The sequence below is a fragment of the Plecotus auritus genome, assembly GCF_963455305.1.
Source record: "Plecotus auritus genome assembly, chromosome: 6".
In the NCBI taxonomy this organism is placed as follows: domain Eukaryota; kingdom Metazoa; phylum Chordata; class Mammalia; order Chiroptera; family Vespertilionidae; genus Plecotus; species Plecotus auritus.
Window position 1 is genome coordinate 169,981,979 of NC_137773.1, and position 26,644 is coordinate 170,008,622.

A 26,644-nucleotide genomic window follows, 5' to 3' on the forward strand; every position below is an offset into this window, starting at 1 on the left:
GGAGGTGGAGACTTTATAACCAAAAGGAAAGGGGAGCCAATAGCTGCATGGACGTCAGAGAGCATGCTTTGGGGTCTAAGGGAGGCTTCGGATGTTGTTGTATAACAGCCAGTAGAAAGTACCGCGGTACACGAGGAGAATGAACTTGTCAGAAAATCGGCCAGTGTCATCAGGAGACCCTTAAGTTATCATTCACGGGAGAAAAACATATGCCCAGACAGAACCTGCAGACTGAGCACTGTAAACAGCAGATCTGGCACATTTAGTTGAGAAGGTGCCCAGGAACTTACAGGAGAACCAAAGAAGGACGAGATCCAGGAACTTTCAGAGCCTGTGATGTTTCTGGGTTGTTCCCATATAAAGAATAAAAGTTATTAAAGTGCACTTGAAGGGCGGTGTGACAAGCAGTCCCTAAACAGGCCTGCCCAGGTTTGGGGACCCGCCCAGTGCCATCATGAAGAGACTAGGTGGGCAGTTTCTATTTCCCCACCCAGACATTTCCAGCTTGTTGGCTTTTCATGGTGGTCATAGGTGGAGGGGAGGAAGGTGGCTTCTCTTCAGAGTCTCTGTATTAGGGAGAAAATCCTTGCCCAAAGCTCCCAGCAGATTTCCCTCCAGCCCCACTGGCCAGGATTTAGTTATTAGCTCATGCCCAGCTATCGGGGGGCCTGAGAAAGTACCTGGCATTGGTGACTTCTCGAGTGAACGGTGGGCTCCTACACCTCCAGGAAGGAGGAAGCAGAGGAAGGCACTGAGCCGGGTGGTGGGAAGGCATTGAGCGGCAACCCAAGGGAATGCATCTTGTTCTGATAGCTTAGTGTTTGCAGTGAGCTCTGAGAGTCAGAAAAGTGCACCCCCCATGGGAGAAGCATGAAATGAAGACGCAAAGAAAAGAGGGAAAGGTGGTGGGCTGCGCTGGATGAAGACTTCAGTGATGGAGGTCAAAAGGAGAAGTTAGCCTACCAGGCTTGGCTTAGTGGTTGAGCATCGACCTATGATCCAGGAGGTCACAGTTTGATTACTGGTCAGGGCACATGCCTGGGTGGTGGGCTTGACCCCAGTAGGGGGCATGCAGGAGGCAGCTGATGGATGTTCCTCTCACATCCATGTTTCTATCTCTATCCCTCTCCCTTCCTCTCTCTCTAAAGTAATCTATAAAAACATTTAAAAATATATTTTAATAAAAAATGTAAAAAGGGGGAAGTTAACATTTAATCAAAATAAACTGAAGGTTTCACATTTAATTGGTTTTGAAAAATCAATCACGAAAAAAGGAGAGGCAAAAGAAATCTGACCAAATGAAGTACATGTGAGAAAAGCAGGCCTGTCTCCTTGGCTGCAAGTTCAAAGGAGCTGGAAGGGAGACTGCCAAGAAGCTTATGTAACCAGAGGCCTCTGCAGAGAGCACAGTTCAGAACAGAGGGGCGCGGCCCCAGGCCTCCGGGGGCTCAGCCATGGCCACCTCTCCCCCCAATCCCTCTCCCTGGATTTTTCCACCACCTTCATTCCTTGGCGTCACACTGTCACTGCTCAGAAAGCCCCTTTCGGTGATGGTGACAGTGACGGCTCTGCAGACACCATCCTCCATTCACTCAGTCAGTGCTTCCTTCCTTCCTCAGCATTTCCTGACCCCCAGCCCCCTGACTCCCAACCCCCTGGCCCCCAGCCCCCTAACCCCAGCCCCCTGGTCCCGAGTAGAATCACTCACTGCCGCCTTGTTTCCCCACTAGCTCCTGCCTAGCACTTACCAGCCCCTCAGCCCTGCACCTCTTGCTGTCGGACCCAAGCCCTACTTTGAGGGGCTCGGAGGACCGCTGGTGCCTGGCAGGAGTGGGAGGTATTCATGGCTGTTCTTGGTATAAAGTGTCAATAAGGGAGGGTTCCAGCCGATTCTGGGCACCCAGGGTGGTGTCTCCACCTCCCAGGTGCCTGCCCCTGGGTCTTCTCAGTGCAGATTCGCTTTGAGCAGGTCTGGGGTGGGGCCCAGCTTCTGCCTCAGGACCAGCTCTCAGGAGAAGCTGGGATTTCCCCAGAGCTCCCTGCGCAGGCCCTGAGGCAGGGAGCCGTAGAGGTGAGTTCAGGGTCTCATCCAGGTGTGTCAGCCTGGCGGCCAGAGGCCCTTGTCTACCGCCCCCTCCTGGGCCTGCTGCAAGCCCTGCACAGCAGGTAGCATCGTCAGCCAGTTGTTGATCGGCCAGGTGGGCTCAGTGGGGACTGTACTTTCCCCGAGGGGGAAGAACACCCTTCACAGCAGGTAGCATCGTCAGCCAGTTGTTGATCGGCCAGGTGGGCACAGTGGGGAATGTACTTTCCCAAGGGGGAAGAACACCCCCTGGGGGACAAGAACGGAGACTTGTTGCCAGAACCGTTGGCAGAGGTCCCTTCTCCATGCTGTCATGTTTGGTGGTGGCATTCGCCCCTGATGAGGGCTCTGCTTGGAAATAGCTGTCCTCTGCCTGTGTGGCGGCCTCTCGGCTCTCACTCGCCGCTTTGCTCTGTTCCCTTTCTGTTGAGTGTGCTTTCCGCCTGTGGACAGCCTCGCCTCCTCCCCCGGAACACTGGGCTGCGGGAGTGACCTGCGTCCCTAACACACTGAGGAAGTCTTGTACTGATGCCAGTTCCTTCCTGAAAATAAGAATGGAACCTTCCCTTCCAGTGGTCTCCATGCCCTGTTAACTAAGCCTACAGAAGTAAGAGCATTTATCCACGGGCTTTGCCATGGAATTCTCTGGAATGCCTGGTTCAGAGGGCACAGTAGGCACACACCCCCTCCTGGTATGGTTATTCATTTGGTGCAAGCTTGTTTGTGGGACTTGTCCAGAACAACTCATGGAAATGTTGGTTTGCTTCCCCATCCAGAGCCACTTAAATTAACTGTGTCAACTATGGGCTTCGCTTGGTGACGCAGAATGACGTCACCAACCCCTGGCCACGTGCTCCTAAAACAGTGTATCCTGTCTCCTCGTCACGAAACGACTTGCAGGCCGTTCAGGACAACAGGCAAAACTCATCTATTTCACGGCTTTCACCAGGGGACTCCCTGTTAGCACGCAGCTCGGCTCTCCTGCTCTCCGTTCTCCTGGCTTCACACAAGGAAACAGAAGTCATGGTAGAGGAAGAACTAAATATTTGAAGGCATGTTTCATCCAACACCGATTCCAAGGATCAGCTCCTGTTTCTGGTAGTGAAACAAGAAGGCAGGGTTCGGACACTCAGAAACCGTGCCTTTGGTTGGAAACTGCATGGCTGGCACGGGACTGCGCTGGCCAACAGCTTACCCTTAAAGGGCCACTGCGACCTCTTTCCCGAAGGTCGCCCTACAGAGAACACCGGTCACAGGGGCTAGGCACCATCTTTCTAGAACTTTCCAGGTGCTGAAGTGTGTGATGGGAGCAGAGGAGGAAGCCCTTGCTGCTTTCCACGCGTAGAGGCTTGGGAGCAGGGACTAGATCCAGCAGAGCAGGGGTGAGGAGGGCCCCGGGCAGGCTTCCTCTCCACTGCGAGGCTGGGAGCCTTGTAAAGTGCCTTCCATTTGGCTCCGCCGATGTGTTCCACGGCTAGAACCACAGCACTCTAGTCCTAGCTTTATCCTCTTCCTGAATTCACTATTTATTTTTTTTTTAATACTGGCCTCATCTGAAGAACCAAAGTCTAAGTTTCCCCGTGCATTTGGGGCCTAAGAAAAATCAGAACTTTTCTATTTCCCACAGGTGGGCACAGTGTGCACCTGTGATGCTACATGTAGAATAATAAATTAGCTGTTGGGGTATTTCCATTATTTTGGAAAGAACCCCTAAGATGCTTTGGAATATGGTCAGAATCAGGGATAAGCGCATTCGTTTGCACACGCCACCTCTGGGCCTCACCCTGACACCACTGCCCTCCTTGGCGTCCTGGGATCTCGACTCGTCAAGGCCGAGAGGAACATGTGCGTCCCAGTCTAGGAGGCTACCCCATGATGGACCCCACAATGAACTTCAGTGAGACTGATCATTGCCGTTTGGAAAACCCGGTCTCAGCTCATCTGATCCTGACACCTATGCCACAGGCCGGGTCTCCCCTAAGCGCAGACCCCTCGGGAGAAACCTGCTGGGGTTCGGCTAGACTGCACTCGAGTGTCAGCCACGAATGCTCGCATTTCTTCATCCAGCCTCCGTGTTCCGAGCACACCAGGGTCTTGGATTTCCTTGCTCTCCAAGACCTACAGTTCACGTGTCTGCAAAAAAGGCATTTCTTCCTCACGGACGAGGCTGTGCACTTTTCCTCCAAGAAAAGTTCATGTCCGGTTTTGGATTGCAAGAAAAAGGGGAAGACGTGTCCCCTGGGTGTGGGTGAGCCTCTCTTTGGGGTTGCCAGCCCAGCACTGGCGGACCACAGGACTCAGGGGACCCCTGCTGGGGCAGGCTGTGCTTGCTCTGGTGCCTGCCACCAAACACGCAGATTGGAGATGAAGGCTGACCAGATGGTCCTTCTCGGCCTTGGCTGGTCACCAACCTCTCTGGGCTCATCTCCCACGGGACCTTGCTGGCCCTGACCTCGGCCCATGTGCTGCGAGAGAAGAGCGCTGGCCCCCCCACCCCCGCTTCCTGGGCTTCCAGAAAGGAAGGGAGTGATGTCCTGAGGGCCCGGCACACCCTTCCTCCTGGGCCTTTGCCAACAGGCAGATCAAGAGTGGCCACTCCCAAGCGAGCGATGCTGAGAAAGTCCTGTCCAGGAGGTGCCTCCTGCAGCCCGGAGGCTGCTGGTCGTCTGGGTGGTCTGAGCGCCCGGATCCATGTCCTGATAACATCACTGGATGTGCCAGTTCACGGCTGGTGGTGACCCATCAGACTGCCCACCTCCCTCTCTTCTGATCAACAGCCACATTGTAGCCGAGCCTGGATGGAGGCGCTCCCCTGCGTTCACTGCAAGGTGACCTCTCCCCCAGAGAGCTGGTCACTCCAGTGAAAGGCGCCTTCAAAAGGGAAAGGCACGTGGTCATTTTCCCTCTGATTTGGGACCAGTGATCACGTGCTATTTTCACATGATTATTTGCGTGTCTATAGGAAATGCTTTCCCCTTTCTTACACAGAATTGGTGTGACCTTCATCCGTCTTTTTGTCCTGCCCTTGGGGGACATCCCGTCTGTGTCTCCCCCCCCTGGCCTTTGTCACCCTCTTAGTTATGTGGTCATGAGGAGCACGACCGATAGCCCTTCCGAAATTGTCAGTCATCGTTCTTACATATTTACATTGTTTGGCTTCCTTATAATTAGTCATAGCTTGCTTTTGATCTTGGGGACACTGATTCTCTTTATTTCCAATTGCAATTCCGTTTTGCAGATTCTGTCTGCATTCTGACCTGATCCTCCATGGTGGGGGCCACACGGACCTGGGCCCCTGAGAAGACCAAGTGCGAGCACCTTTCCCCCAGGCCTGGCCTCGGGCCCTGCCCTGCTGCCCCGTTTGGGGATGTCCCAGGGCACCCGGAGCCCACGGTTCCTGTTCTCCACATTCACATCTGGATGTTTCCAAAAATGCATCCACTCAATTCAGCTGCCGTTAAGTAACCTCTGTTGCCAGTTTTCTCACGTCTAATGAAGGAGACATCCTTCTGGAACATTTCTCGTTCCTGAAAAATGTATTAATATTTGCTCTCCCCTTTACCTGTTTAGTCCATTGCACGTCATCCTCAGCGTTAGGCTTCCCGCTCTTCGCGTTTTCCTCGCTGGAGACGTTCCACAGCCGTCCCCCATCGCTGGCCTCTTCTCTGGGTTTCAGCAGTTCTCCCATCTGTGATTTGCCAACTAACTTCCCACTGTATTTCCCACACTTTCTTGTTTTTGCGCCCTTTAGAAGCCTTTCTTTAAGGGGAAAATGATTTCTTTTTTAATAATGTATTTTCATTGATTTCTGAGAGGAAGGGAGAGGGAGAGAGAGAAACATCAATGATGACAGAGAAACATTGATTGGCTGCCTTCTGCACGCCCCCTAACTGGGGATCGAACCCACAACCCAGGCATGTGCCCTTGACTGGAATCGAACCTGGGACCTTTCAGTCCACAGGCCCACGCTCTATCCACTGAGCCAAACCAGCTAGGGCTGTGGTCGGCAAACCACGGCTCGCAAGCCACATACGGCTCTTTGGAAAGTGTCGACCTCAGTGAACGTACCTCAATCAGATTGAGGACGTTTTTAGCAAAGGCCAGCTTAGGCGTACCCTAATTAAGTAAATAACAGTGTACCTACCTATATAGTTTTAAGTTTAAAAAATTTGGCTCTCTAAAGAAATTTCAATCATTGTTACTGTTGATATTTGGCTCTGTTGACTAATGAGTTTGCCAACCACTGGGCTAGGGCGAACATGATTTCTTTTCTAAAATTAACTCCTAAACTTTCTGGAGTTTTAAAATCTTGCTGAAATTTGTGCTTTCATGTCAGGTTAGGGGTTAGTGTGATGTGTTCTAGACCCAGACTCCCTTGACTTAGAGATGTAGGAGAAACACAAAAATCTGAGCTGGGTGGGACAGGACAAAATTGAAGCCTCACCAGGAATCCAAAAAGTCCCGGCAAACCCCGGTGGGATGGCAGTGTGGTCCCGCTGAGTGTGAACCGGAATCTCGCAGCACAGGTGGCCCGTGGATAGCTGGGTGCTGTGATGACAGTACAAACCCAGGACAGCACCTGGATGCACCTCAGGCAAGGGCTCAAACCTTCTATGAGCTGTGTGACCTCGGGCAGGTTTCTCAGCCTCTCTGTGCCTCACATCTCTAGCCTTTAAAATGATAATGGCATGTCTCTCACAGGGTGAATATGAGCAAAGGAGTGGATGTATGTGTCATTTAGAACAGTGCCTGGCATGTAATGTGATCTAGCTATTGGCCACTGTGATCACATTACAGTGTGATAATGAAATATAATAGACACGAAAAGTTATGTCAACAAAGCAGGAGGAAAATGTTGCGATGTACAAGGACAATTAGAAATGCAGGACATGGGCAAGCTGGGAGGAAAGTAGCAAGATTCCCAGGAAGCGGGCACAGAGGAACACGTGTGGAGCCCGGGGCTGGCGCTCTGGACACACCCACGGAGTCTCACAGCCTGTGGGGCACCGTCGATGGCGTGTGTCCATCCCCTGCTGAAACCTGGGGCTGCCCGGGAAGGGCCTGCCACATCGGTTGCTCAGTGGTCTCACGTGTATTTTGGATAGATGGAAAGGACCGCATGTAGGGTGCCGTCGCTTCTAGAAAATGCCAGCACCCAGTGATGGGTGTAAAAGGACAGAGGTGACGAGTAGCGCTGGTGGAGGCTGTTGGCACCTCATAATGTTTCCCAGATCCAGCGAGGCGGCTCCCTCTCTCATCAGCTTTGCTTTGTCTTTTTCTGTTAGCATTCGGGGTTCAGCATGTCCAGCCATCTGTAGAACCTCACGGCCTGTAGCTTTGGCAGGTAGTAATAATTAACAGCCCAGATTTAACAGCCGGCTGTAGCCAATCAATCGCACTGGCTCCCTGCCCCACAGGCACTAGAAGTGGTTGGAAAGCAAGCCTCGGGCTTCCACGGCCCCTCTCTCCTTAGAAAGCAGTTTGCATTCTCAAAAGCACCTGTGAAGGCTCACTTCTGCTTTTGAAAACTTTGCTCTGAAACCCAGATATGCAGAGAACGCAGGGCTCAGAAGCTTACTTAAGTCGACGTGAAAACGTTTTCTTAGATGCTGAGCTGACGTTGTCCTCCCCGGGGTAACGACCTCGTGCAGGAGCTGGACATGTGAGCACGGGCATCGCACCGGCTGCACGAGCCGCCCGCCCCCGTCTTGCAGCTGGGTCTCCACCTTCTTGGCGGAGCCATAGTTTCCAGCTGGGACCAAGCTGATACTTGGACCACCTTCCTGATGGCCCCTGAGTTTCCTCCTCTCTCCTCCTCCACCAGCTGTAACTGCAGACACCCTCCCCCTCCCCAGAGCCACCCCTGACGCCCTAAGTCCCCACTGAGTGAGAGTCTTCGGGGGAGCGGGGTGCGGGGGCCAGGTCTGCGTTGTTGCCAGGGCAGGTAACTGTCGGGAACTCCAAAACCCTGGAACTTCTGACATAAAGTGCACGCTCCGGCGTGTTTCTATGGCCCCATACATGTGATAGACAAATCTGCGGTCCAGAGAGTGATCCTGACTCGGAGAACATGGGTGTGTCCATTTACATACACAAGAAAGGAGGCCGGACCTGCCCAGCCTACCATGCTCAGACCACCGCCCAGTCAGAACCTCTGTGGGTGCTGCGATAGGCCCGAAGCTTGGTGGGCCCGCCTCCACAAGTATTTATAGAGCACCCCCCACGCCCCTATTGTCAGAGCTGCGGTAGGTGCCTGCTCTCAGGAGGGAGATGGCACACGAGGTGGGACAGAGCATTTAAAGCAGGAAAAAGTAAAACATAGTGCCCTGGCCGCTTGAGCTCAGTGGATAGAGTGTCGGCCCGTGGACTGCAGGGCACTTACCTCCACTGCAGGCTTGATACCCTGCAGGTGCCGGAGGCAGTCAATCGATGTCTCTCTCTCTCTCCCCTTCCCTTCCATTCTCTCTCTAAAAAAAGGGGGGGGGGAATATCCTCAGGTGAGGATTAACAACAAAAAATCCCTGATAGTGTGAATGGAGTACAGGGATTAAGATAGAGGGATGTGGGGGTGACAGGTGACACTGCTACAGAGAAAAGTGGGGACCTGCTTCAGTCCAGAGCCTGTGGAAGCCCGTGTTGTGGCACGTTCTGGTCCTGTGTTAAAATGTGGCTTAAGCTGCTTTTGGACAAGCGTGGGAGAGTCTGGGAGGGGGTTCAGGGTAACGAAGGCGGCAGCTCTAAGGTGGGGCTGGGGGGTGAGGAGACTGGGGTGTGCCTGGCAGGTGGTGTCCACAGGACCCAGGGGCAGACTGGGCGCAGAGCACCCACGGTGACCTCTGAGGTTTTGGTCTTGAGTAGCCAGGTGGGAGTGGCCCCTGAGATGGGGACGCAGGGGTGGGAGGTGGGCTTCAGAGCACCAGCACATTTGGTTGTCAGCATGTTTTTACATTTTGTCAAACATCAGAATGAACCAGCCCACCCCTCCAGAGGGCGAGGCGGTGGCTGTCCCTCCCCGGACAGCCCGAGGGACTGCTCTGCCCTCCTGCCCTTCACCGCTGCTCCGCTGGCATCGCCGGTCCGGGCAGAGCTGGCGTTTGCAGCATTTTGTCAGTGTCAGAATACTGCCTTTTGAGGCAAACCTGCCCCAGATCTAACCAATAAAAGGCCTTTGTCAGAACATGGTACTTCCGAAGGCCTGTTCTTTACCTCCTCTTTTCACCTGAATTGCCGGACCCTCACCTAATTCTGCCCTGACTCGGCTGCACGACCTCAGACACGGTTCTTAGCCTTGTCAGGGACACAGACAGGAGGCCTTGCTCGTGCCTGTCAGGTGCATGGGCACGGCCATGTGGGAGGGGGGGCCCCCATCAGGTCCCATCCTGCCCAGCCCCCTCCTCTGGGCAGAGCTGGAGAAGAGGCCGCCTTTCGGTCGGGTTCACCCACCTATGGGATAGAGTCGCCAGGAGCTTGCAAAAAACGCTGGTGTCCAGGCTACACCCCAGCCCCTTAAATCCCAGTGGAGGGGGCTGGAGATGTAGGGACTGGGGATTACCACACTCTGTCACTCTGTCACAGGCCTATGCACCTGAGACTAGCAGGAGGGGCGGGGCAGGCCCTAGGCCCCAGGCATTGATGCTAAAACTGAACTGGTGATGCTGAAACTGAACTGGCCAGAGAAGCCAGTTCCTGTTTGAGCTGCTGCCCCAGGACAGCCAAGCTCCAGCGGCCAGCAGCCCCGCTCCTTCCCAGCCACCGAGAGAGCCAGCTGCAGTGAGGCCCGGTGAGCAGGGCGAGGAAGGCACAGGTGGAGACCCTCTGTGGGTTGCTGTTGCTCTGGGGGAGGGGTAATGGAGTAGCTGCTAACAGATTCCAAATGGGGTAATAATGTCAACGATGGGTCATGATCTCCTGAGTGCTGTGCATGGGGGATTCCAGTGCTGATTGTGGCCCGGCCAGCGAGGGTCTGCCTCAGGCCTTGTCAGGGACACAGACAGGAGGCCTTGCTCATCCCTGTCAGGTGCATGGGCATGGCCATGTGGGGGGGGGGGGGGGAACAGGGGAACAGGCGTGGTATAGTTATGCACGCGCTCAGGTTCAGCTGCGCTTTGGCCAACACTTAGTGATGAGGTCCCTATTATGATCATTACTAATAACGATGCAAAAACCCAGTCTGTGCCGTTTAAAGAGTGATTGAGAACATGAGTGTGTAATGAGTCATGAGCTGGGGAGGATTTTATTCTCCATCTGATGCTTTTTGTAGGAAAGAAGTGAGCACTGTTATCCTGCTTATGTTTAATAAGGTTTTAATTTAAGAATCCCAAAGAAGCCAGATTTGTTTTAAAAGAGACGGAGAGGTACAAGCCCCAGTCCCTCCCACAGCCGGGCGAAGGCTCCCAGGCGACATTCCCTTTGGGGATTGGATCACAGACCCAGCCCCGAGGGACCCAGCCATGGAGGGAGGGGCTGGGGTGGTTTGGCCCAACACACAGCTGCTCACGGGTTGGCTTCCAAGCAGCCCTGCTCTAGGATGGGAGGAGAGGCCGGAGTGCAGGCAGGTGCTCCGTGCAGACGGAGCCTGGCACCTGGCCTGAGGCCTGACAGAGCTGTGGCCCGCGTCCTACCTTTGCTGTGAGCAGTGCAGTTCAGTGTAGATGACCTGTGACCTCCTGACATGCCCATCCTCTTAGGACCTGTCCTGCACAGGCCGGCTCTGCAGGTGAGAAGGTGCCCAGCTAAGAGGGTGCTGAGTCCCTCCTCCTGGCCTGGGTAGCCCCCTGCCAGCCAACCTTGGGCCTGAGAGAAGGGGCAACTCCAAAAAGTTACACTGAAGTCCCTTGGGCCGGAGGTGCCGGGGGGAGAATCCATCAAATGGGCCCATCCCTCCCCCCCCCCCCCCCACTGTGGAGCAGGGGGCCCCTCTGGCAGTGCTGCCTGGTGCCCAGGGGCTCCCAGCGCAGCTACCCACACAAATGGGGGGCGGAGGCGGGGGGGGGGGGCAGCTGCAACTCACAAAGAGCCTCCAAGGCTCCTTTGAATCAGAACGCATTTGATCCGACCCACACCGATTTTCCTCCCCACGTGGAATGCTGGGGAAGTGCGGCTGGAGGATTCTGGGACAGCTAGGGACTGTTGTCCTCGACGGTTCCAGTTTGGTCAGTGTAAACAGCTTCTTATGGTAACTTGTCAAATCTGGAAATAGATATTCTCTCCCCCCCCCCCTCTCTCTCTCATAAAAGATGAATTTTTAAGGTCTCATAAGTGTCTGATGACACCGGCTGGAAGATAGGCTGAATGTTAGTTTTCTGGGGATCTTTCGCTTCAGGCCGAATGGGCTCGGGTGAGGACAGGGAGTGTAGTGACAGAGAAGGCGCAGACGCACACAGTGACTGCTGGGAGACTCGGGGCACCCAACTCTGTTTCTCTGTCACGGTCTGCATCGTCCTGTCAGGCTGAAGCCACGTACTCAGGGCAGCTGTGGTCACTGGGGCAGGCACATCCTGAGGCCAGTGTCGCTCTCATGCCACCCTCTGCTCTAGGCCTGCGGAAACGCTGCCCCACCTGCAGACTGGTCACCGTGACCCCGCCCAGTCCCCTTCCCATCACACGCCATCCACTGGACCCAGCTTCCATGTGGCCATGGCAGGGCCAGGCAGTCCTCTCAATCCAGATGGAGGGGTCAGCCTCCAGGAGCCCATCTCTGCCCCGCCCTGTGGAGACAGAGCAGACTCAGAAAGGGGAGAGCCGTCCCCGTGAAGTGGGGCCTCCCGAGAGGTGGACCGGGGTGAAGAGGCCCAGGCTTTGCTTCAGTCTGTGGAAGGGCTTCCTCCCCCGAGAGTGAGAGAACGGGGCGCCAGGTCCAGCTCCATGTGGCACGGGGGCTCCAAACGGGGCAGCGGGGTTCCCAGAGCACCAGCAGGTTGGTCTCCGAGTTCTGCTTTTCCCATCCTATCTAATAAAGGGGGAATATGCTAATTGACCACACACAAAGATGGCTGCACCCACAGCTGAAGCCAAGTTCCCATAAGGAGCCTTAACGAGCAATCAGCAGGGACTTGAGGCTACGCCCTCCCCTGCCCCCATGGGGCTTGACAGGGGGCCTCAGGCCAAATTCCCCACCTGGTGGGGCTTGACAGGGGACCTCAGGCTGCATCCTCCACCCAGCAGGGCTTGATAGGGGACCTCAGACTGCGCCCCCCGCCCTGGCATCAGGCTGGGGGACCTCAAGCCATGCCCCCCACCCGGCGCCAGGCTAGGAGACCTGAGGCCATATCCCCCGCCTGGCGGGGCTTGACGGGGGACCTCAAGGTGCACTTCCTGTCCTGGTGCTGGGCTAGGGGACCTCTGGCTGCTGCCCCTGCCCCAATGTCAGGCTGGGGGACCTCAGGCCATGCCCCCCACCAAGTGGGGCTTGACAGGGGACTTCAGGCCATACCCCCCACCCCAGCACCAGGCCAGGGGATCTCAGACCACACCCCCTGCCCAGCAGGGCTTGACCGGGGACCTCAGGCCATGCCCCCCCGCTCCAGCATCAGGCCAGGGGACCTGAGTCTGCGCCCCCCTGCCTGGCTGGGCTTGACAGGGGACCTCAGGCCATGCTCCCCACCCAGCAGGGCTTGACAGAGGACCTCAAGGTGCACCCCCATTTCTGGGTCAGGGGAACTCAGGCCGCACCCTCCACCCCAGCACCAGGCCGGAGAACCTCAGACCACACCCCCGGGGAGCTTGATGGGGGACCTCAGGCCACGCCCCCACCCAGCAGGGCTTGACCAGGGACCTGAGGCTGTGCCCCCCCACCTGGCGGGGCTTGACGGGGGACCTCAAGGCATGCCCTCTGCCCCAGTCTGGGCTGGGGGACCTCAAGCCATGCCCCCTGTCCTGGCGCCGGGCCAGGGGACCTGAGGCTACGTCCCCTGCCAGGCAGGGCTTGACAAGGGTGGGATTGGCCAGGTCTGGATCTAGCCCAGCAGCGGGCAAACTACAGCCCGCGGGCCAGAACCGGCCCGTTCGGCTGTTCTATCCGGCCCGCGGAGCAGAAAGAGCGGAGGGTTCTCTTGCTCTCCCCTCCGCTCCTTTACTTTGAATTTATATTAGCTCACACAAACACTCCATCCATGCTTTTGTTCCGGCCCTCCGGTCCAGTTTAAGAACCCATTGTGGCCCTCGAGTCAAAAAGTTTGCCCACCCCTGATCTAGCCCAGTGGGGGCAGGGGCCAGCTGTGTCTGGGTCTCATGCAATTTTGAGGCGCATGTAGGTGGGTGGGGAGTTGACTCTGGGTTCCATGGTGCGCCCCAGACTCTGACAGGAGGAAGGTTTTCATACACATTTTACTAATTTTCTTTCATCTCTGACACTTCTATTATAGAGAAAGGGCAAATAGCAATATTAAATTATTTCCTCTAATTAATTCCCTTTTAATGTGCACAAATTTCGTGCACCGGGTCACTAGTAAATAAATAGCAGAAATCTCTGCCTGTGTTTTAAGCCAAATTCCAGAGTAGCTGGTAGTCCTGTTGTCAGCACCCCCGGGACAGAGGAGGCTGGGGCCTGCGGGGCTCCAGGGTGGAGCTCAGGATTTCCTCCCTGGGTGACTCGACCCTGGGGTGCAGGCCCCTCCCTCTGAGCCTGGCTTTGCCCCGGGGAGGGGCTTCATAGGTTGTCCCCATGGCAGTGGACAGGGCTGTGGGCGCTGTGGCTGTGGGGACGAAGGGCTAGTAAAATTGCTGTTTGGGAGCCTCTGCTCTGGACCAGGGACCTCATGTACAGTAATCCCCACGGCCACCTGCAGACTATGCCCCCGGGGCAGACATGGCACCAGGCTCACAGAGGTCAAATGGCCACGTTCGCTCAGTTCAAGAGGCAGAGCAGGGACTTGGCCCGTCCATGCTCAGACCCCTGCACTGCCTCCCCTGATCCCAGGTCCAGGAAGCAGGTCACACCAGCTGCTTCTCCTTTCAGTGCCTTTAAAATCCCGCCGAGCTGACTCATACATTTCCACCCACTCTACTGGGCCCCATCTTGTCCGGTCCAGAAGCAGGCCAGGCACTTACAGGAAGCCTCGGGCAGCATCAGGGGGTCACAGCGTCTCGGGGTGCCTTGACAGTGAAGGAACACGTTGTCCAGGGCCTCCCGCAGAAGGTGGGAGCCCTGCCACCATCGAGGTGCCACCACTCGGGCTGGCGTGGCTCATCCTGTGTTCTCTCAACAGCAAATGAAGCTGGTGGCCGAGAACCTGAAGGAGGAAGGCGGGAAGGAGAAGGCGACCTGAACGAGGCAGAGGGGCACCCGAGTGGCTGAGCGGCTCCCAGCCCAGACCCAAGGCTCGGCCAGACACAACAGCTCTCCGTGGCAGCACCCACTCTTCCCAACGCAGTGTCCCAGTTCAGGGCCCTGAAGAGGGCGGCTGGGCCCCAGCTCCTGGCAGCTCCGCACCCTCCCCTCCCCCCGCCCTGCCCCCGCTCCCCCGGGTTTCTGCCCAAGCCCCACACTCCATTCCACACACTGCACTCCACCTGCTGCCCTGAGCCTCTCGTGTGGACCAACCACCAGCTCTCCGTGGTGCCCCTCACGGGACAGTCACACCCACCCCACCGCCACCCAGGGATCCGTGGGGCGGGGTGGCGGCCCGGGTGCGAGCCATTCTGAAGGGGGCTCTGCCCAGCCTCAGTTCAGAGTGAGGGGTGGACAAGAGGCAGGGTTCCAATTCCCGACAACTCTACCTCTCCTGGTTCTATTTTGCAATATGTTAAGACACTTGATGAGCAGAAGCAATAGTATCAGCTATTAAAGGCACCTCTCTGGCTCCTACTTCCCACGCGTGGACTGTGATGGCCCCTGGGGTTCTGGGAGGGGCTTGGGGGCAGGTCCTTCAAGGTGAAGCCTAAGTGGGGAGGCTGAGCGCGGGGCTGTGCACCTGGTGCCACTTCCACAGCCTGCAGCCAGAGCTCGGCCGTTCTCGGGAGGCCCTGCTACCACGGGGGCCTGCCCCGGGGTGCCTGGCAAGGGCTGCGGGGGCTGCTTCCATGCACACGGCGCCAGGCAGAGAGCCAGCTGCCACGCCTGGCTCCTGGTGTGGCTGACACCTGCGGAGGAGGGGCCTTAGCCAGGGTTGCCGCGTCCCCCAGCTGTGCCGTGGGCTGGACCTCTCACAGGCACAGTGTGGGTCACCGGGGTCCGACCCTCCAGACACAAGGCAGCGACTGGAGCCCGCTGCTCCCCGCCTGTGGTCCAGGCACAAGGACCACCTGCAAGGGCAGGGCCTGGCTTCCTTTCTCTGCCAGCTGTACACACTCTGCCTGTGAAACAGCCACCCCCTACCCCTCCCCTTTACCCGCCCCCCCTCCTCTCGCCCCCCACCCCACCCCGGGGCGATGTCCCTCACAGCCGGGACACTGGGGCGGTGGGCACTTCCACTCAGAAAGATGCAGGTGCCTTGGCCACTGGGGTCGGCGGACGAGCAGGGAGAAATGAGGGCTTCAGTCTAGACCTGTCCCCTCCCTCAGGGCCGGCCCGAGTCCCTCCCCATCAGGATGGGAGTGGCCTCAGCCCGTCAAGCATCATGTTTTGGGGAGCCAGCCCCCGTCTGCCACTCTTGGCTGCCCAGTTGGTCCTGCCAGGCCACTGCGCTTGCCAGCATGCCTGCCTCTGCTTGGTTTGAGGCATCAAGGCCCATGTTCGCATTCAGTGGTGGTTTGAGACTTAAGAAACGCTTTCTAGAACATTCTCCTGATTTAAACCAGCACGTGGTCCCCGCCACTATGGTCCTCAGCCAGGAGCTTCCTCGCATCCCAGCCTGGGCGCCTCGGACCCAGCTCACCGTCTCCCCCAGTCACATGATCACAGTGGGTGTGGGCAGTGGGTTCCAGATGTGAACCCCAGCAGCTGATCTCCCTGCCCATTCACATGGAGGTTTCTGTCTGTCCCCCTCCCTCCCACTCACTCTCGAAAAATCAGGCCTGTGCCTATTTGAGACTGGGGGGTTGGGGTGAGGTTGCCCCCAAGGGTCAGCAGACCTGGACCCACCCAGCTCTGCCCCTCCTGCCTGGACACCTCAGCACTCCCAGGTGTAACCGGGCGACAGCAGTGGGGGAGGGGGGCAGAGCCTGACACTGTGGCGTGTCCCCTTCCCCTGAGGAAGTTCACAGCACTGTGGAAGGGAGGCCATCATTTCTGCGACCTTGTCGGCGACACGGGTGCCACAGGCTCAAGGGAAACTGCCATTTTGTGGTGGATCACGAGGCCACACACCAACGAACTAACTGCGAAGAGCACCCCTTCCCCAGCGTGAGGCCGGGGGTGGGGTGGAGAGGGACAGCATCGTCCTGGAGGTCTCCACGGTCCAGTCAAGATAAAGACCTCGGGGTGTGGAGCCGTGAAGGGCGCCTTGGCTCCTCCCACCCCCACTCCTGAGCACCTGCCACAGCGAGATGCCACCCACTCGAGGGGTGGGACACAGAAGAAACAGAACAGGGGACGCCGTTCTATTGCTGAACACCAATATGCCACTTTATTGTCTGGATTTTCTCCCACTTGTCACAGACCTGTCCATGTTCACACAATGAGGAAAATCAACCCGCAGTGCACGCAACTGACCAGGTCAGTTGACCATTCTGTATGCTCTTCACACACATCAGCTCTTACGTGGCAGAAATACCTTTAATTTGATTCAGTCTCACGGCTATTCTTAAAGTCGGTGTCAAGATTGTCACATCTTTAAATACAGATAGAATTGTCAGAAGTACATATTTTTATATATATATTTATATATATATACACACATATGTATATATGTACACACACATACAGAAAAATACAAGACGAATTGTCCACAATATTTAATTTACACACTACTGTAACTCTATGCAACTTCTGAAGACAGGTTAAGGGGTACAAGAAACTGTTAGAGCAAGTAAGTAGTTTGGTCCAATATTATCTTAATGTAATGGTTATTCGCTCCCTCTCTTTTATGGGACAACATACGATGACATACAACACATGCACAGTCATTCACTTAGGAACAAATGAGTAAGACACCACTCAGACTAACATCTGTCTACCCAGAGGGCCAACCAACCACACACAACTAATAAGGCTATAATACAGCTATGCAGCATAAATGGTCAACACTGCTGATCCTAAAGTGAGCACCATATATACATCTGAATATAAAAAACACAATGAAAACCGAACACATACGGGTTCAAATGTGCCATTCCAAGGCTATACATAATCACAGGAAAAAGTATTTACATTACTTGGAAAACAGCTGCAACAAAGAGTTTATTGCCAATGCCCTTTATAAACGTCTCTCCTATGTTTAATACAGATGTTACGCTCACTGTCTATGTGAACCACACATCTTATATCTGGCCCTTTATAAGATCCCTGCTCAAGAATTTCAAGCAAATGTGTTCTATGGCTTCACCCACACACCTATTCTCATAGCTTTCAATTATAAATATCACATTGAACTAGAGCTATAGCTTAAAACACATCTAGCCTAGGTCTAGAAAGTAAAAAGTATTTGAAGTATCATCTTTACTTAGTCTAGTAAGTATACAGTGAAATTCAGAGTTCTGAGTAAAACAGATGGATACTCAAGTAGCAAGGTCAGTGTATTCTTGGAGGAACCGTGCCCAATGGAGTGCCGTCCCCTGGTGCTCTGCCACCGTGTGGACCAGACACCTCACCGGAGGCTGACGAGCGTGGGAGGCCCGGGCCCAGCCGCATCCTATCACCAGTGTGGCTCAGCATCTAAGACCCCTCGGGGCACAGCAGAGAAAAGGAGCATCTGGCCCCTTCCGCAATCAGCAGTGTGCAATACACTGTGCCCCACAGACACCATGTGTCTCCAAAGATGATTATCTGGTCAGAAGGAGTCTCTGTGCAGGAATAGTTTAAAGCAAGAGTCCTTGATTACTGTTTTGGCAGGAAGGCAAAGTGAAAAATATTTCCGGCAAAAACACAAAACTGAAGCAGGTTTTGTGCAGTTTTGTTCGCTGATTGTGTGGATTCTACCCTTTTATGTGTATTTTTTGATTAGCCAATTGTCATAGCTAATTGAGCTAAAATATAACATGGGAATAACAAAAGAGACAACCTAATTACCAACCTCGTAAAAATCAATCCATGTATATATGTGTGTGTGTTTATATATGTTTTTTCCATTGACCGGGGTTTGACTTTGCCCACCTCTGTGTGCACTCTGCCTCCACGTTAGGCCCTACAGTTTCTTCTATCTACATGGTTCTGAAGGAAACCCTGGGCTGTGCCCTGCGGGAAGGAGTTCACATGAGCGTCATTTTGTTCTGTTAAACAGACACACTCTATAAGTAGAGTTAAGACATCATCAGTTCACACATTACAAAATAAGATTGTCTGCTTGTCATTTACCACTACGGGGGAAGCTGCCGTATAAATCTAAGTACTTTATCTCACCTATTACAAAACAAGAAAATCTTTTCCAGTTAATTTTTAAGAGCCCAAACTTTTTTCACACTATAGCTTAAGACAAACAGGTGTGGGTATGTTGAAATCTCGGTTTAAGGTTCTAGTGCAGACGTTGGCTGTACTCTGTCCGGCGCAGCCTCGGAAAGCTGGCAGGCACGTCCGCGGGCTCCAGGCCTGTCGGCATCTCACCGTTATTGCTTTGGTTCTGTATCGGACACCAGAGTGTGCCCAGAGCACGGAGTCTCCGTGTAACAGAAGGTCAGGACAGGAATTTAGATTTTTCAACAAGGAAATACAAGCATGTTTTCTCTGTCTAGGTTAAGTGCGGAACATCACATTTCTAAGTGCTCCATTTATATTAGGTTCCAAATATACATTTTAATTTAATCCTGATCATCCACACTAAAATTCTGAATGTAAAAGTGACACAAGAGGTTGACTTTTCGGCTGGAACAGAAAAGCAGTGTCTAGCAGCAGCATGCACCAAGACCATGCATTGTCACAGCGCCAGGCGAACAGAGGAAAACGTAATAAATAACTGCCCGCTAGAAGAGTAAAACCAGAAAGGAAACAGTGAAGGGAGCCGGTCTTCACTGCTTTGAGCAGGAAGCGTGCGAGTGGCCAGGCGGCCGCAGTCAGATGACGTGGCAGCAGGTGGCCTGGCTGGAGGCGCACAGCAGCCCCTCCTTGGGGTTCCGCTGGATGTTCACAGAGATGGTCTTTTCGCACAGAGGTAGCTGGAGCACGTTATTTTTCAGGTTCTTGCTCTGAATCCGTTCTAGCTCAGTGGTGCTGTCCGCCACGTGGTCGGAGAAGAACTTGAGGCTGCCCACCACGGGGGCCTGGCCCGGGTTCCCCGCGGAGCTGATGCACATCTTCCACGTGGACTTCTCCTGGACCTTGACACTGGAGAAGGACAGGCCGTGCTGCGGGTCAAGAATGTACTTGGTGCCCCCGTGGAGCTGAGAGCCCAGGCAGAGGCCCATGAGTTTGAGGCTCTGGACCAGCTCCCCAGCGCTGCGTGAGGCCAGCTGCGTGGAGTTGGTGGGGCCTGCGCAGCGGCGTGTGCTGCCCGAGGTGCCCCCCGGGGTGCCACCCGAGCCGCCCGAGGGGCTGCCCCCACCCGCATTGTTCTCGCTGGGGCTGGCCTTGTCCGCCCCGCCGCTGCTGTTGCCGGGCTTGCTCTGGCCCCCGCCGTCGCCCTCGCTGCCCGGCGGCCCCTCGCTGCTGTCCCGGCGGTGCCAGGAGTAGGTGAAGCCACTGTCTTTATCGAGCCGCCGGCGGCTCTCCGAGTCGTCGTCACTGGTCTCCGAGCTGCTGCAGCTGGAGCCGCGGCCCTGGCTTTTCCTCCGGTGGTAGCGTTTGTGAACCGTCCCCGGGGAGGCGATGTTCATCTTTAACCTGCTCAGCTTGGGAGGCAGGTTCTCATCCATGTCGAACTCGTCGTCGGACTCCCCTTCCTCAAAGATCTGGTTCAGCACCGGGGCGCTCTTCCTCGAGGTCAGCCGGTTGGTCACCGAGGGCTTCCGGCGCAGGACCACTTGTGTGGAGAGGGACATGGGTTTCTTGTCCTCCTCATCCTCCTCTTCATCTTCTTCCACCCGGAACAGACACTTCCGCCCACTGGCCGCGGGCTTCAGGCTCGCCGGTGGCACCGTGGACAATGCCGGTCCAGCCAACTCGGGGAGGTCATCTTTCTTGGCCGTGTCACACAGGCCTTTGCTCCTGTGGCCATTGAGGACATTGTCGGCAGCCCGCGCAGGAGCCGGAGGGACGGTCGCGTGGGACAGAGGAGTGGCGGTGAGGTCATCCTCCAGGTCCTGGGGCACGTCGATTTTGGTGGGCCACGACTGCCTGTGTAACAGACGGGAAAGGGACACGCCATGTGATCACATGCAGACTGTGTTAAAGTACATTATACACAACTTCCTGGGACAAAATCCGCACACTTAAAAGAAAAGAAGAAATGGCAGCCATGCAAAGTCATTCAACCCCCTGTGAACGTCAGCAAGGACACCTGAAGGGCACGCGGGTTCTGAATGCAGCTCAGTCTGTGCTCGTTGGCCAAAAAACTTGGTCCCATCTATCAGAAAAGGTCTGCAAAGGGCGCCTCTTCTATACAACAGTTTATACTCCAAGAAAAACATTTTTTAAAAGCACATGGGTGTCACCACCAAAGCAAAACCTGAACACCACACACTCTGTCCCTCTGGGTCTTAGATCACAGCCTTTGATGGAGTATTGCTAAGAAGATTCACCTGAAATTTCCAGTCCTCCTTTTTGTAAAAGTCTGGTATTTACAAAGATAAATGGAAATAGCTGAATGGATTGAACATGAGAATGTTGGAGAGAAGAGCCAGTGAATGCTGGCATATATGAATCTCCTCACCAATAAAAAAATGCAATAAGCAAAATATAAGTACTTCTATTTTAAATGCTCACGCAAGAGTACTGGATAGCAAAATCCACTATGACGTAAACTTTGATTTTATTCCCCAATCTGGAATCACTCAAGTAACAAGAACCCTACTTGGTAACTAAAGAAAAAGACTTTTGAAAATGAGGCCTCTGGCTTGTTTTGAATAAACGTCTTGGAATTCTCAGCTGTCCTCCCTGCCCAGGGGACCAGCAGATGCCAGACACATTTACAACAGCCACTTCCACACAGTGACATTTTCATTTCACACCAGTTATGTGATCCTAGAAATAACACCTAATTAAATCTATAGCTTGGTAAAACTCATAGGAATTTATAACCGACATCCTGCCCCCAACTCAGAGCCGTATCACATTCCCTCGAGGGTGGAGGGCCATTTGCTGTCGTCACTGCGTGGTGGTTTACAGAAGCTGAGTGTCCGATCATGTTTTTGAGGTCAAGCAGTGTCTCTGGACAAGTCGTCTGCCCCCCACTCCCGGTGAGCCTCGAGGTCCCACAGAGCAGCCGCACACACTGTGCTTCCAGGCTGAGCAGCCACCAGAACATCACCCCACGACCACTGGGGAGTCCATGGCGGGGGGCGAGGTACTGACTTGCCAGAGCAGCAGCCAGTCCATTCAAGAAGGATGGGGAGGGGCTCGGCCTGATAAAGCGCTTCTCCCCTCCCTTCCCCACGCCGGAAACAGGATGGGTGAGGGCTGCAGCTATAGTGGTCATGCTGACCATTAGGCACCCTCAGCAACAGAGCCAAGCCAGGCCCAGGGTCTGGACACGGAAGTCACAGTGCCGTAAAGAGAAGGCAAGGAAGCAGACACAGGAGGAAGACAGGCCTGCAGGGCGTCTCCACTCCAGAATCCCCAGGAGGGTAAAGGAAACTGTGTGGGAGGCTCTGATACTTCTTTATAGCTGCTATTGGCTTTGCAATTTCCAGAAGTAAAACCAATTTAACTCAGTTACTGTTTGATCACTTTTAGATCGAGCTCTGTTCTGTCTCACTGAACAGACAACAGCTCAAAACCAAATGTTCCTTCTTCAGAAGAACTGGGTGGCTCCCGACTTGGTGGCCCAGCGTGGGGCGACTACTTAGAGGCTGTGCTTTCCCACCAGAGGGCTCAGCAGGACGAGGCTGACCCACCCTCTCCGTGTCACTCTCTTGCTCTGTCTCATGCCCAGAGTCCCCTGGCTCCCTGGGCCCAGGCCTCTTCCAAGCGGCCACCAGACAGCGTGCCTAGTTTCCATTACAGAAGAATGCGTGCAGGACACTAAGTTCCTACACTCAGCTTCCAGCTCAGACTTCTCACTCTTGCTTCTTCAGCCACCGAGACTGCTTTCTTCTCTCTCCTCTGTCGCTCCAGCCCAAGCAACAACCGAGCATGGCAAGTGACTGCAGGGAATTTAAATCCAACGGTTTTCCTCCTCTTTTTAAATAATAAGTATACACTGAGTGGCCAGATTATGATGATCTCTGAATGTATAATAATCTGGCCACTCAGTGTATATATCCTATATAATAAAAGGCTAATATGCAAATTGTCCCCTCAACCAGGAGTTCGACCAGCAGGCAGGCCGGCCAACCGCCCATGTCCCAGACGCCACCCATGCACGAATTCATGCACCGGGCCTCTAATACAGTGTGTGTGTGTACACACACACACACACACACACACACACACACACACTGAGTGGCCAGATTATTATGCATTCAGAGATCATAATAATCTGGCCACTCTGTATATTCACACACATATAATCATTGATTGTTGGATGTAGGAGTGAGAATTATTCAGAATTGGGAGCGTCCTTTGGTTTTTGAATCACTACAGTTCCATGGGTTACTTTATCTGGATATGAATTCTAATACATTTCCTAATGATGTAAAAAGTAACCCTTCCTACGCTCTGATTTTAGACGGAAAGCTAGCATGGCAGGAGAAAAGGAAACTGGGGAGGAGGGTGGAGCGCTCAGGAAGGACGAGGGAAGAAGAGACAGGGTGGTGACAGTCCTACCAAAGGCAGCGAACAGGGAGCCGGCTGGACGCACCTCACAGGCCCTAACTCATCTGGCCCCCCCCCACCCCAGGAGGCAGGAAGTGTGATTCCTCCCACCTCACAGACAGCTCAGCAGCTGAGTCAGAGGTTAAGTGATCTCCCCAGGTCATCGGCCAATAAATCAGCTGGTTCATCTGACTGTCAAACCCCTGAAATCCTGAGACAACATCCCGGCCCAGAAATGCCCTGTTATTTTAAAAAGTTATTTCAAATCACTGAGGGAAAACTGGCCTTGTTCCTGGAATAAAAGAATAAAGAAAAGAATTTATTAATACATGTCAGACCTAGAAGAGTTTAATGAAAATAAACTACAGACACCCTGGCTTGAGCCCGGGTCTCCAAACATGTTCCTGGCCAGGCCGGCAGCCGCAGCCCCTGAGCCCAGGAGCCTGCGGCATCCTTGGTGACGAAGGCTCCAAGCCCCCACGCGTGTGGGGAGCCCACCATCGCTGTTCACGCTCTTGCCCCGGAGTTAGGAAGCATTAAGCAAGCAAACAAACAAAGTCCACTACTTCAAAACGTTAACTTACTAAAATCAGTGAAGATTTTTTCTCACCTAAACTGGGCCTTGATATTGCTGGGGCTGGCAGACCTGGTTTGGATTTCTTTCTCTTGCTTCTCCCTCAGGATCCTTTCGGCGAGCAAAAAGTACGTGGCCGTGATGTGGTTGTACCTGTTGGTTTCCAGGGCTCTGGAGAAACAGGGAGAGGGCACAGAAACCTCAGCAGCAGATTTTTACAAGCAGAACTGATGTTTTTAAAGTATAGTACAAGCAAATGGAATCCAATGCTTAGAGTCTTTAAAATTATGGATGATCACAAACAAGAAAAAAACTAGTATTTAGATTACTCTGGAAACTCTAAAAAAAAACCTGTATAAAAATATTCCGTTAGTAAGAAAAATCCCAAATGCTGATGGCATGTGGGCTAGATGTCAGGTTTAGGTGCATAAAAGGAAATGAGGCTTCAAGAATGTACACATTATCGAAAACTTGACTCCGTGTCTAAGTGTTTGTTTTCGTTGAGCTGGCTTACTTGCTGCCATCAGCAGTGTGTAATGGGTGCTATGAATGTGTACTGAAACACTGATACCAATCACAAAAATCAGGGAGTTTTTACTCTTACGCTCTCTTGGCATTTATTGGAATTTTATATATTAATGCATTATTATTATAGAAGATGCCTGTCATTAGCATCTTCTTTGTCAATGTTTTCATTCATCCATTTCACAACTGATGCTCTGAGAACCAAGTGCAGCCACGGGGCTGGGGAGCTGCTGGGGGTGCAAGGCCCCCCGAGGTGGCCCCACCTGCTCCCCTGCAGCTGGCCTTCCAGGCAAGAGCAGGAGCAGGCGACAGGGGCCCATCAGGCCCAAAACTACGCAACCAGGCTTTTCAGGAACTTCCTGTCATTAGTGAAAATGCACAATAAACACTAGGAAAGAAGCGACATGGATCACTTTTCACGTGTACCTGGGCCACAGCTTAACGGGCGGGCGGCCGGGCTGAGGACAGACTCCAAAGTAAGAGCCCAGGAGAGCCAACACACGCGAGTCTCTGATGCAGGGTCACCCACAGAGGAGGGGCTCACGCTCCTCACGCTGTGGGCGCAGTGAGACCGAGACCGCCTGGGAGGGCAGCTCGGGCGTCCAGATCCCCGCTTCCCTCGGGCGCATGCTCACTGGTGGACGGGCACATGGAACCTCGTGAACCACTTGATGAGTGCTGCTTTTGGGTTTATAACTGAATTCACATGAATTAAATGGCGCTGTGACACCACGGCAGCTATTCATTTATTTCAGCTAAGAACATTAAGCCAATTCAGGGAGACAAAAATAGCCTTCTATCTACTCAAAAACGAACCATCATTTTCTACACACCACTAAAGTGCGTGTCCTTGGCAAGCCACCCTTTCCATCGTACCAGCTGTTTCAATGGGGTAAATAACGTTGGACTTTTCCTTTGTGGAAGTGTTCCATATTTAAAGCTAGGACCTCTATGGAAATGAATCAATGCTAAAGCAAAGCACTGTATCTTCATATTATCCTTGACTCTAAACTGCTCAGGTTATTTTAAAAAGATGGGTGATTTCTAAGCCCCTTAGGTTCTGAAGTCCTTCTGTGGTGCTCAGGACTCAGTTAATAACTTGTGGGCTTTGTGGTTCCAGGTGGTGGCAGCAGGGGCTCTTCAGGACCAGAGAGCAAGTGTTTCAGACTTTGAGGGTCATGTGGTCTCACAGATACGCTGCAGGAGCACATGCACCGTGGACAAAACATACAATGGGTGGGCACGGCTGTGGTTCACTAACACTCTACTTACATAAATGCATGACTGGCCCCCACATGCCAACCCCTGACTTTGGGGACTTGAGATGCTGCCCCATTCTCCCTGCTCACTGTGGGAACCAGTGAGGGACATGGGAATGGAGAGAATACGGCTATGGGCAAGGCATATACTGGGATACAAAGCAGGCTGTACCCCAGAAGGAAGGGAGGAAGGCCACAGCGCTCAATGACACACCCCTTGTCACTAGTACAAAAATAAACAAAATACAACAAAACCTAAGAGCCAGGACCTGGGCGGGGAACTCTAGAGATAAATGGCATGACCGTGTCAGCTGGATCTCTAGCCATCACACAGTGCCACAGGCCCTGGCAAGTACAGAGAGAGCCCGTTCCAAGTATCTGACCCATGGCCCCAGACAGATGAGTGGTAACATACTCGACAATGGCATCTCGATCCGCTATGTCCCCGAGCACCATGCGCTGAATGATGCTGTTGTGCTCCTCCTCTGAGAGGTTCTTGTAGGACACCAGGGGGATGTTATACTTGGTGGCTGGCGAAGGGTCCACACCCTGAAGCCAAGGATGGTTTTCAATCTCTTCTAAAGAGGCCCTTCTCTTAGGATCTCTCTGTAGCATCCGGGTGATCAGGCTGGAAAGGGAAGTAAGTCCATTGTTCAAACAAACAAAAGTAGTTCTTTGAAAAAGACTAATAAGATAATAAACCACAGGCAAGATTGCACGAGACAAAAATAAGAGAAGGCAACAGGTGTCAATATTAGAATGAAAAAGGACAACACCCCCACTAATCTATAGACTTAAAAGATATAATTAGAGGATATTATAAATACTTGAGAGCAATAAATCTGAAAATTTAGATAAAATGAACAAGTTCCCGGCACTATCCCTCCAGGGAGCACGCCCTTGCCATTCCCTTCTCTCTCTCCTTCCCCCAAGGCTCGTATTCCCTAACCTCTAAGGGGCCCCATGATATTTTTGCTATGGTCAATAAATTCTTGCTTGCTTTTCCATTAAGAAAAGAAAAAATGAATGAGTTCCCTGAAAAACACAACTTAGCAAAACTGACACAGGAGAAAGTAGAAAACTGAGTGGTCCTATGATTATTAAGGATAATTCCTCTTGCAGGGAGACACAGAAGGCTTCTTTCTACTTTATTAGAACCTTTCCATTTCTTAAGCTGGATAACAGGTACAGAGGTGTTCATTTTATTACAGATACATTTTAAACATTCTTGTGAATAACATATTTCAATATAAAAATAAGTTTTTGAGTAGAGGCTATGGAAATACTCCTTGAATTGCAAACATTTAACATGCACACAACATATA

General features: G+C 53.4%; 2 protein-coding genes across 8 annotated transcripts in view; one reads left to right on the forward strand and one right to left on the reverse strand.

The window, feature by feature from the left end:
* The window catches only part of ANO10 (anoctamin 10), a 123,147-nt gene extending 108,257 nt beyond the window's left edge, over positions 1 to 14,890 (forward strand). For all 4 annotated transcript variants that reach the window (XM_080675231.1, XM_080675233.1, XM_080675234.1 and 1 more), the window contains one exon: positions 14,290 to 14,890. In XM_080675231.1, the coding sequence (XP_080531357.1) occupies positions 14,290 to 14,349 (60 nt within the window). In that variant the 3' untranslated portion in view covers positions 14,350 to 14,890. The remainder of the gene's footprint in view (positions 1 to 14,289) is intronic.
* Positions 14,891 to 18,557: 3,667 nt separating this feature from the next.
* Positions 18,558 to 26,644, reverse strand: part of SNRK (SNF related kinase) — a 39,506-nt gene continuing 31,419 nt past the window's right edge. For 3 of the 4 annotated variants that reach the window (XM_080675238.1, XM_080675239.1, XM_080675237.1), the window contains 3 exons: positions 25,735 to 25,947; positions 23,572 to 23,706; positions 18,558 to 20,384 (listed from right to left, as the gene is read on the reverse strand). In XM_080675238.1, the coding sequence (XP_080531364.1) occupies positions 19,166 to 20,384; positions 23,572 to 23,706; positions 25,735 to 25,947 (1,567 nt within the window). In that variant the 3' untranslated portion in view covers positions 18,558 to 19,165. The remainder of the gene's footprint in view (positions 20,385 to 23,571; positions 23,707 to 25,734; positions 25,948 to 26,644) is intronic. The other variant, XM_080675240.1, reaches the window with a different exon arrangement.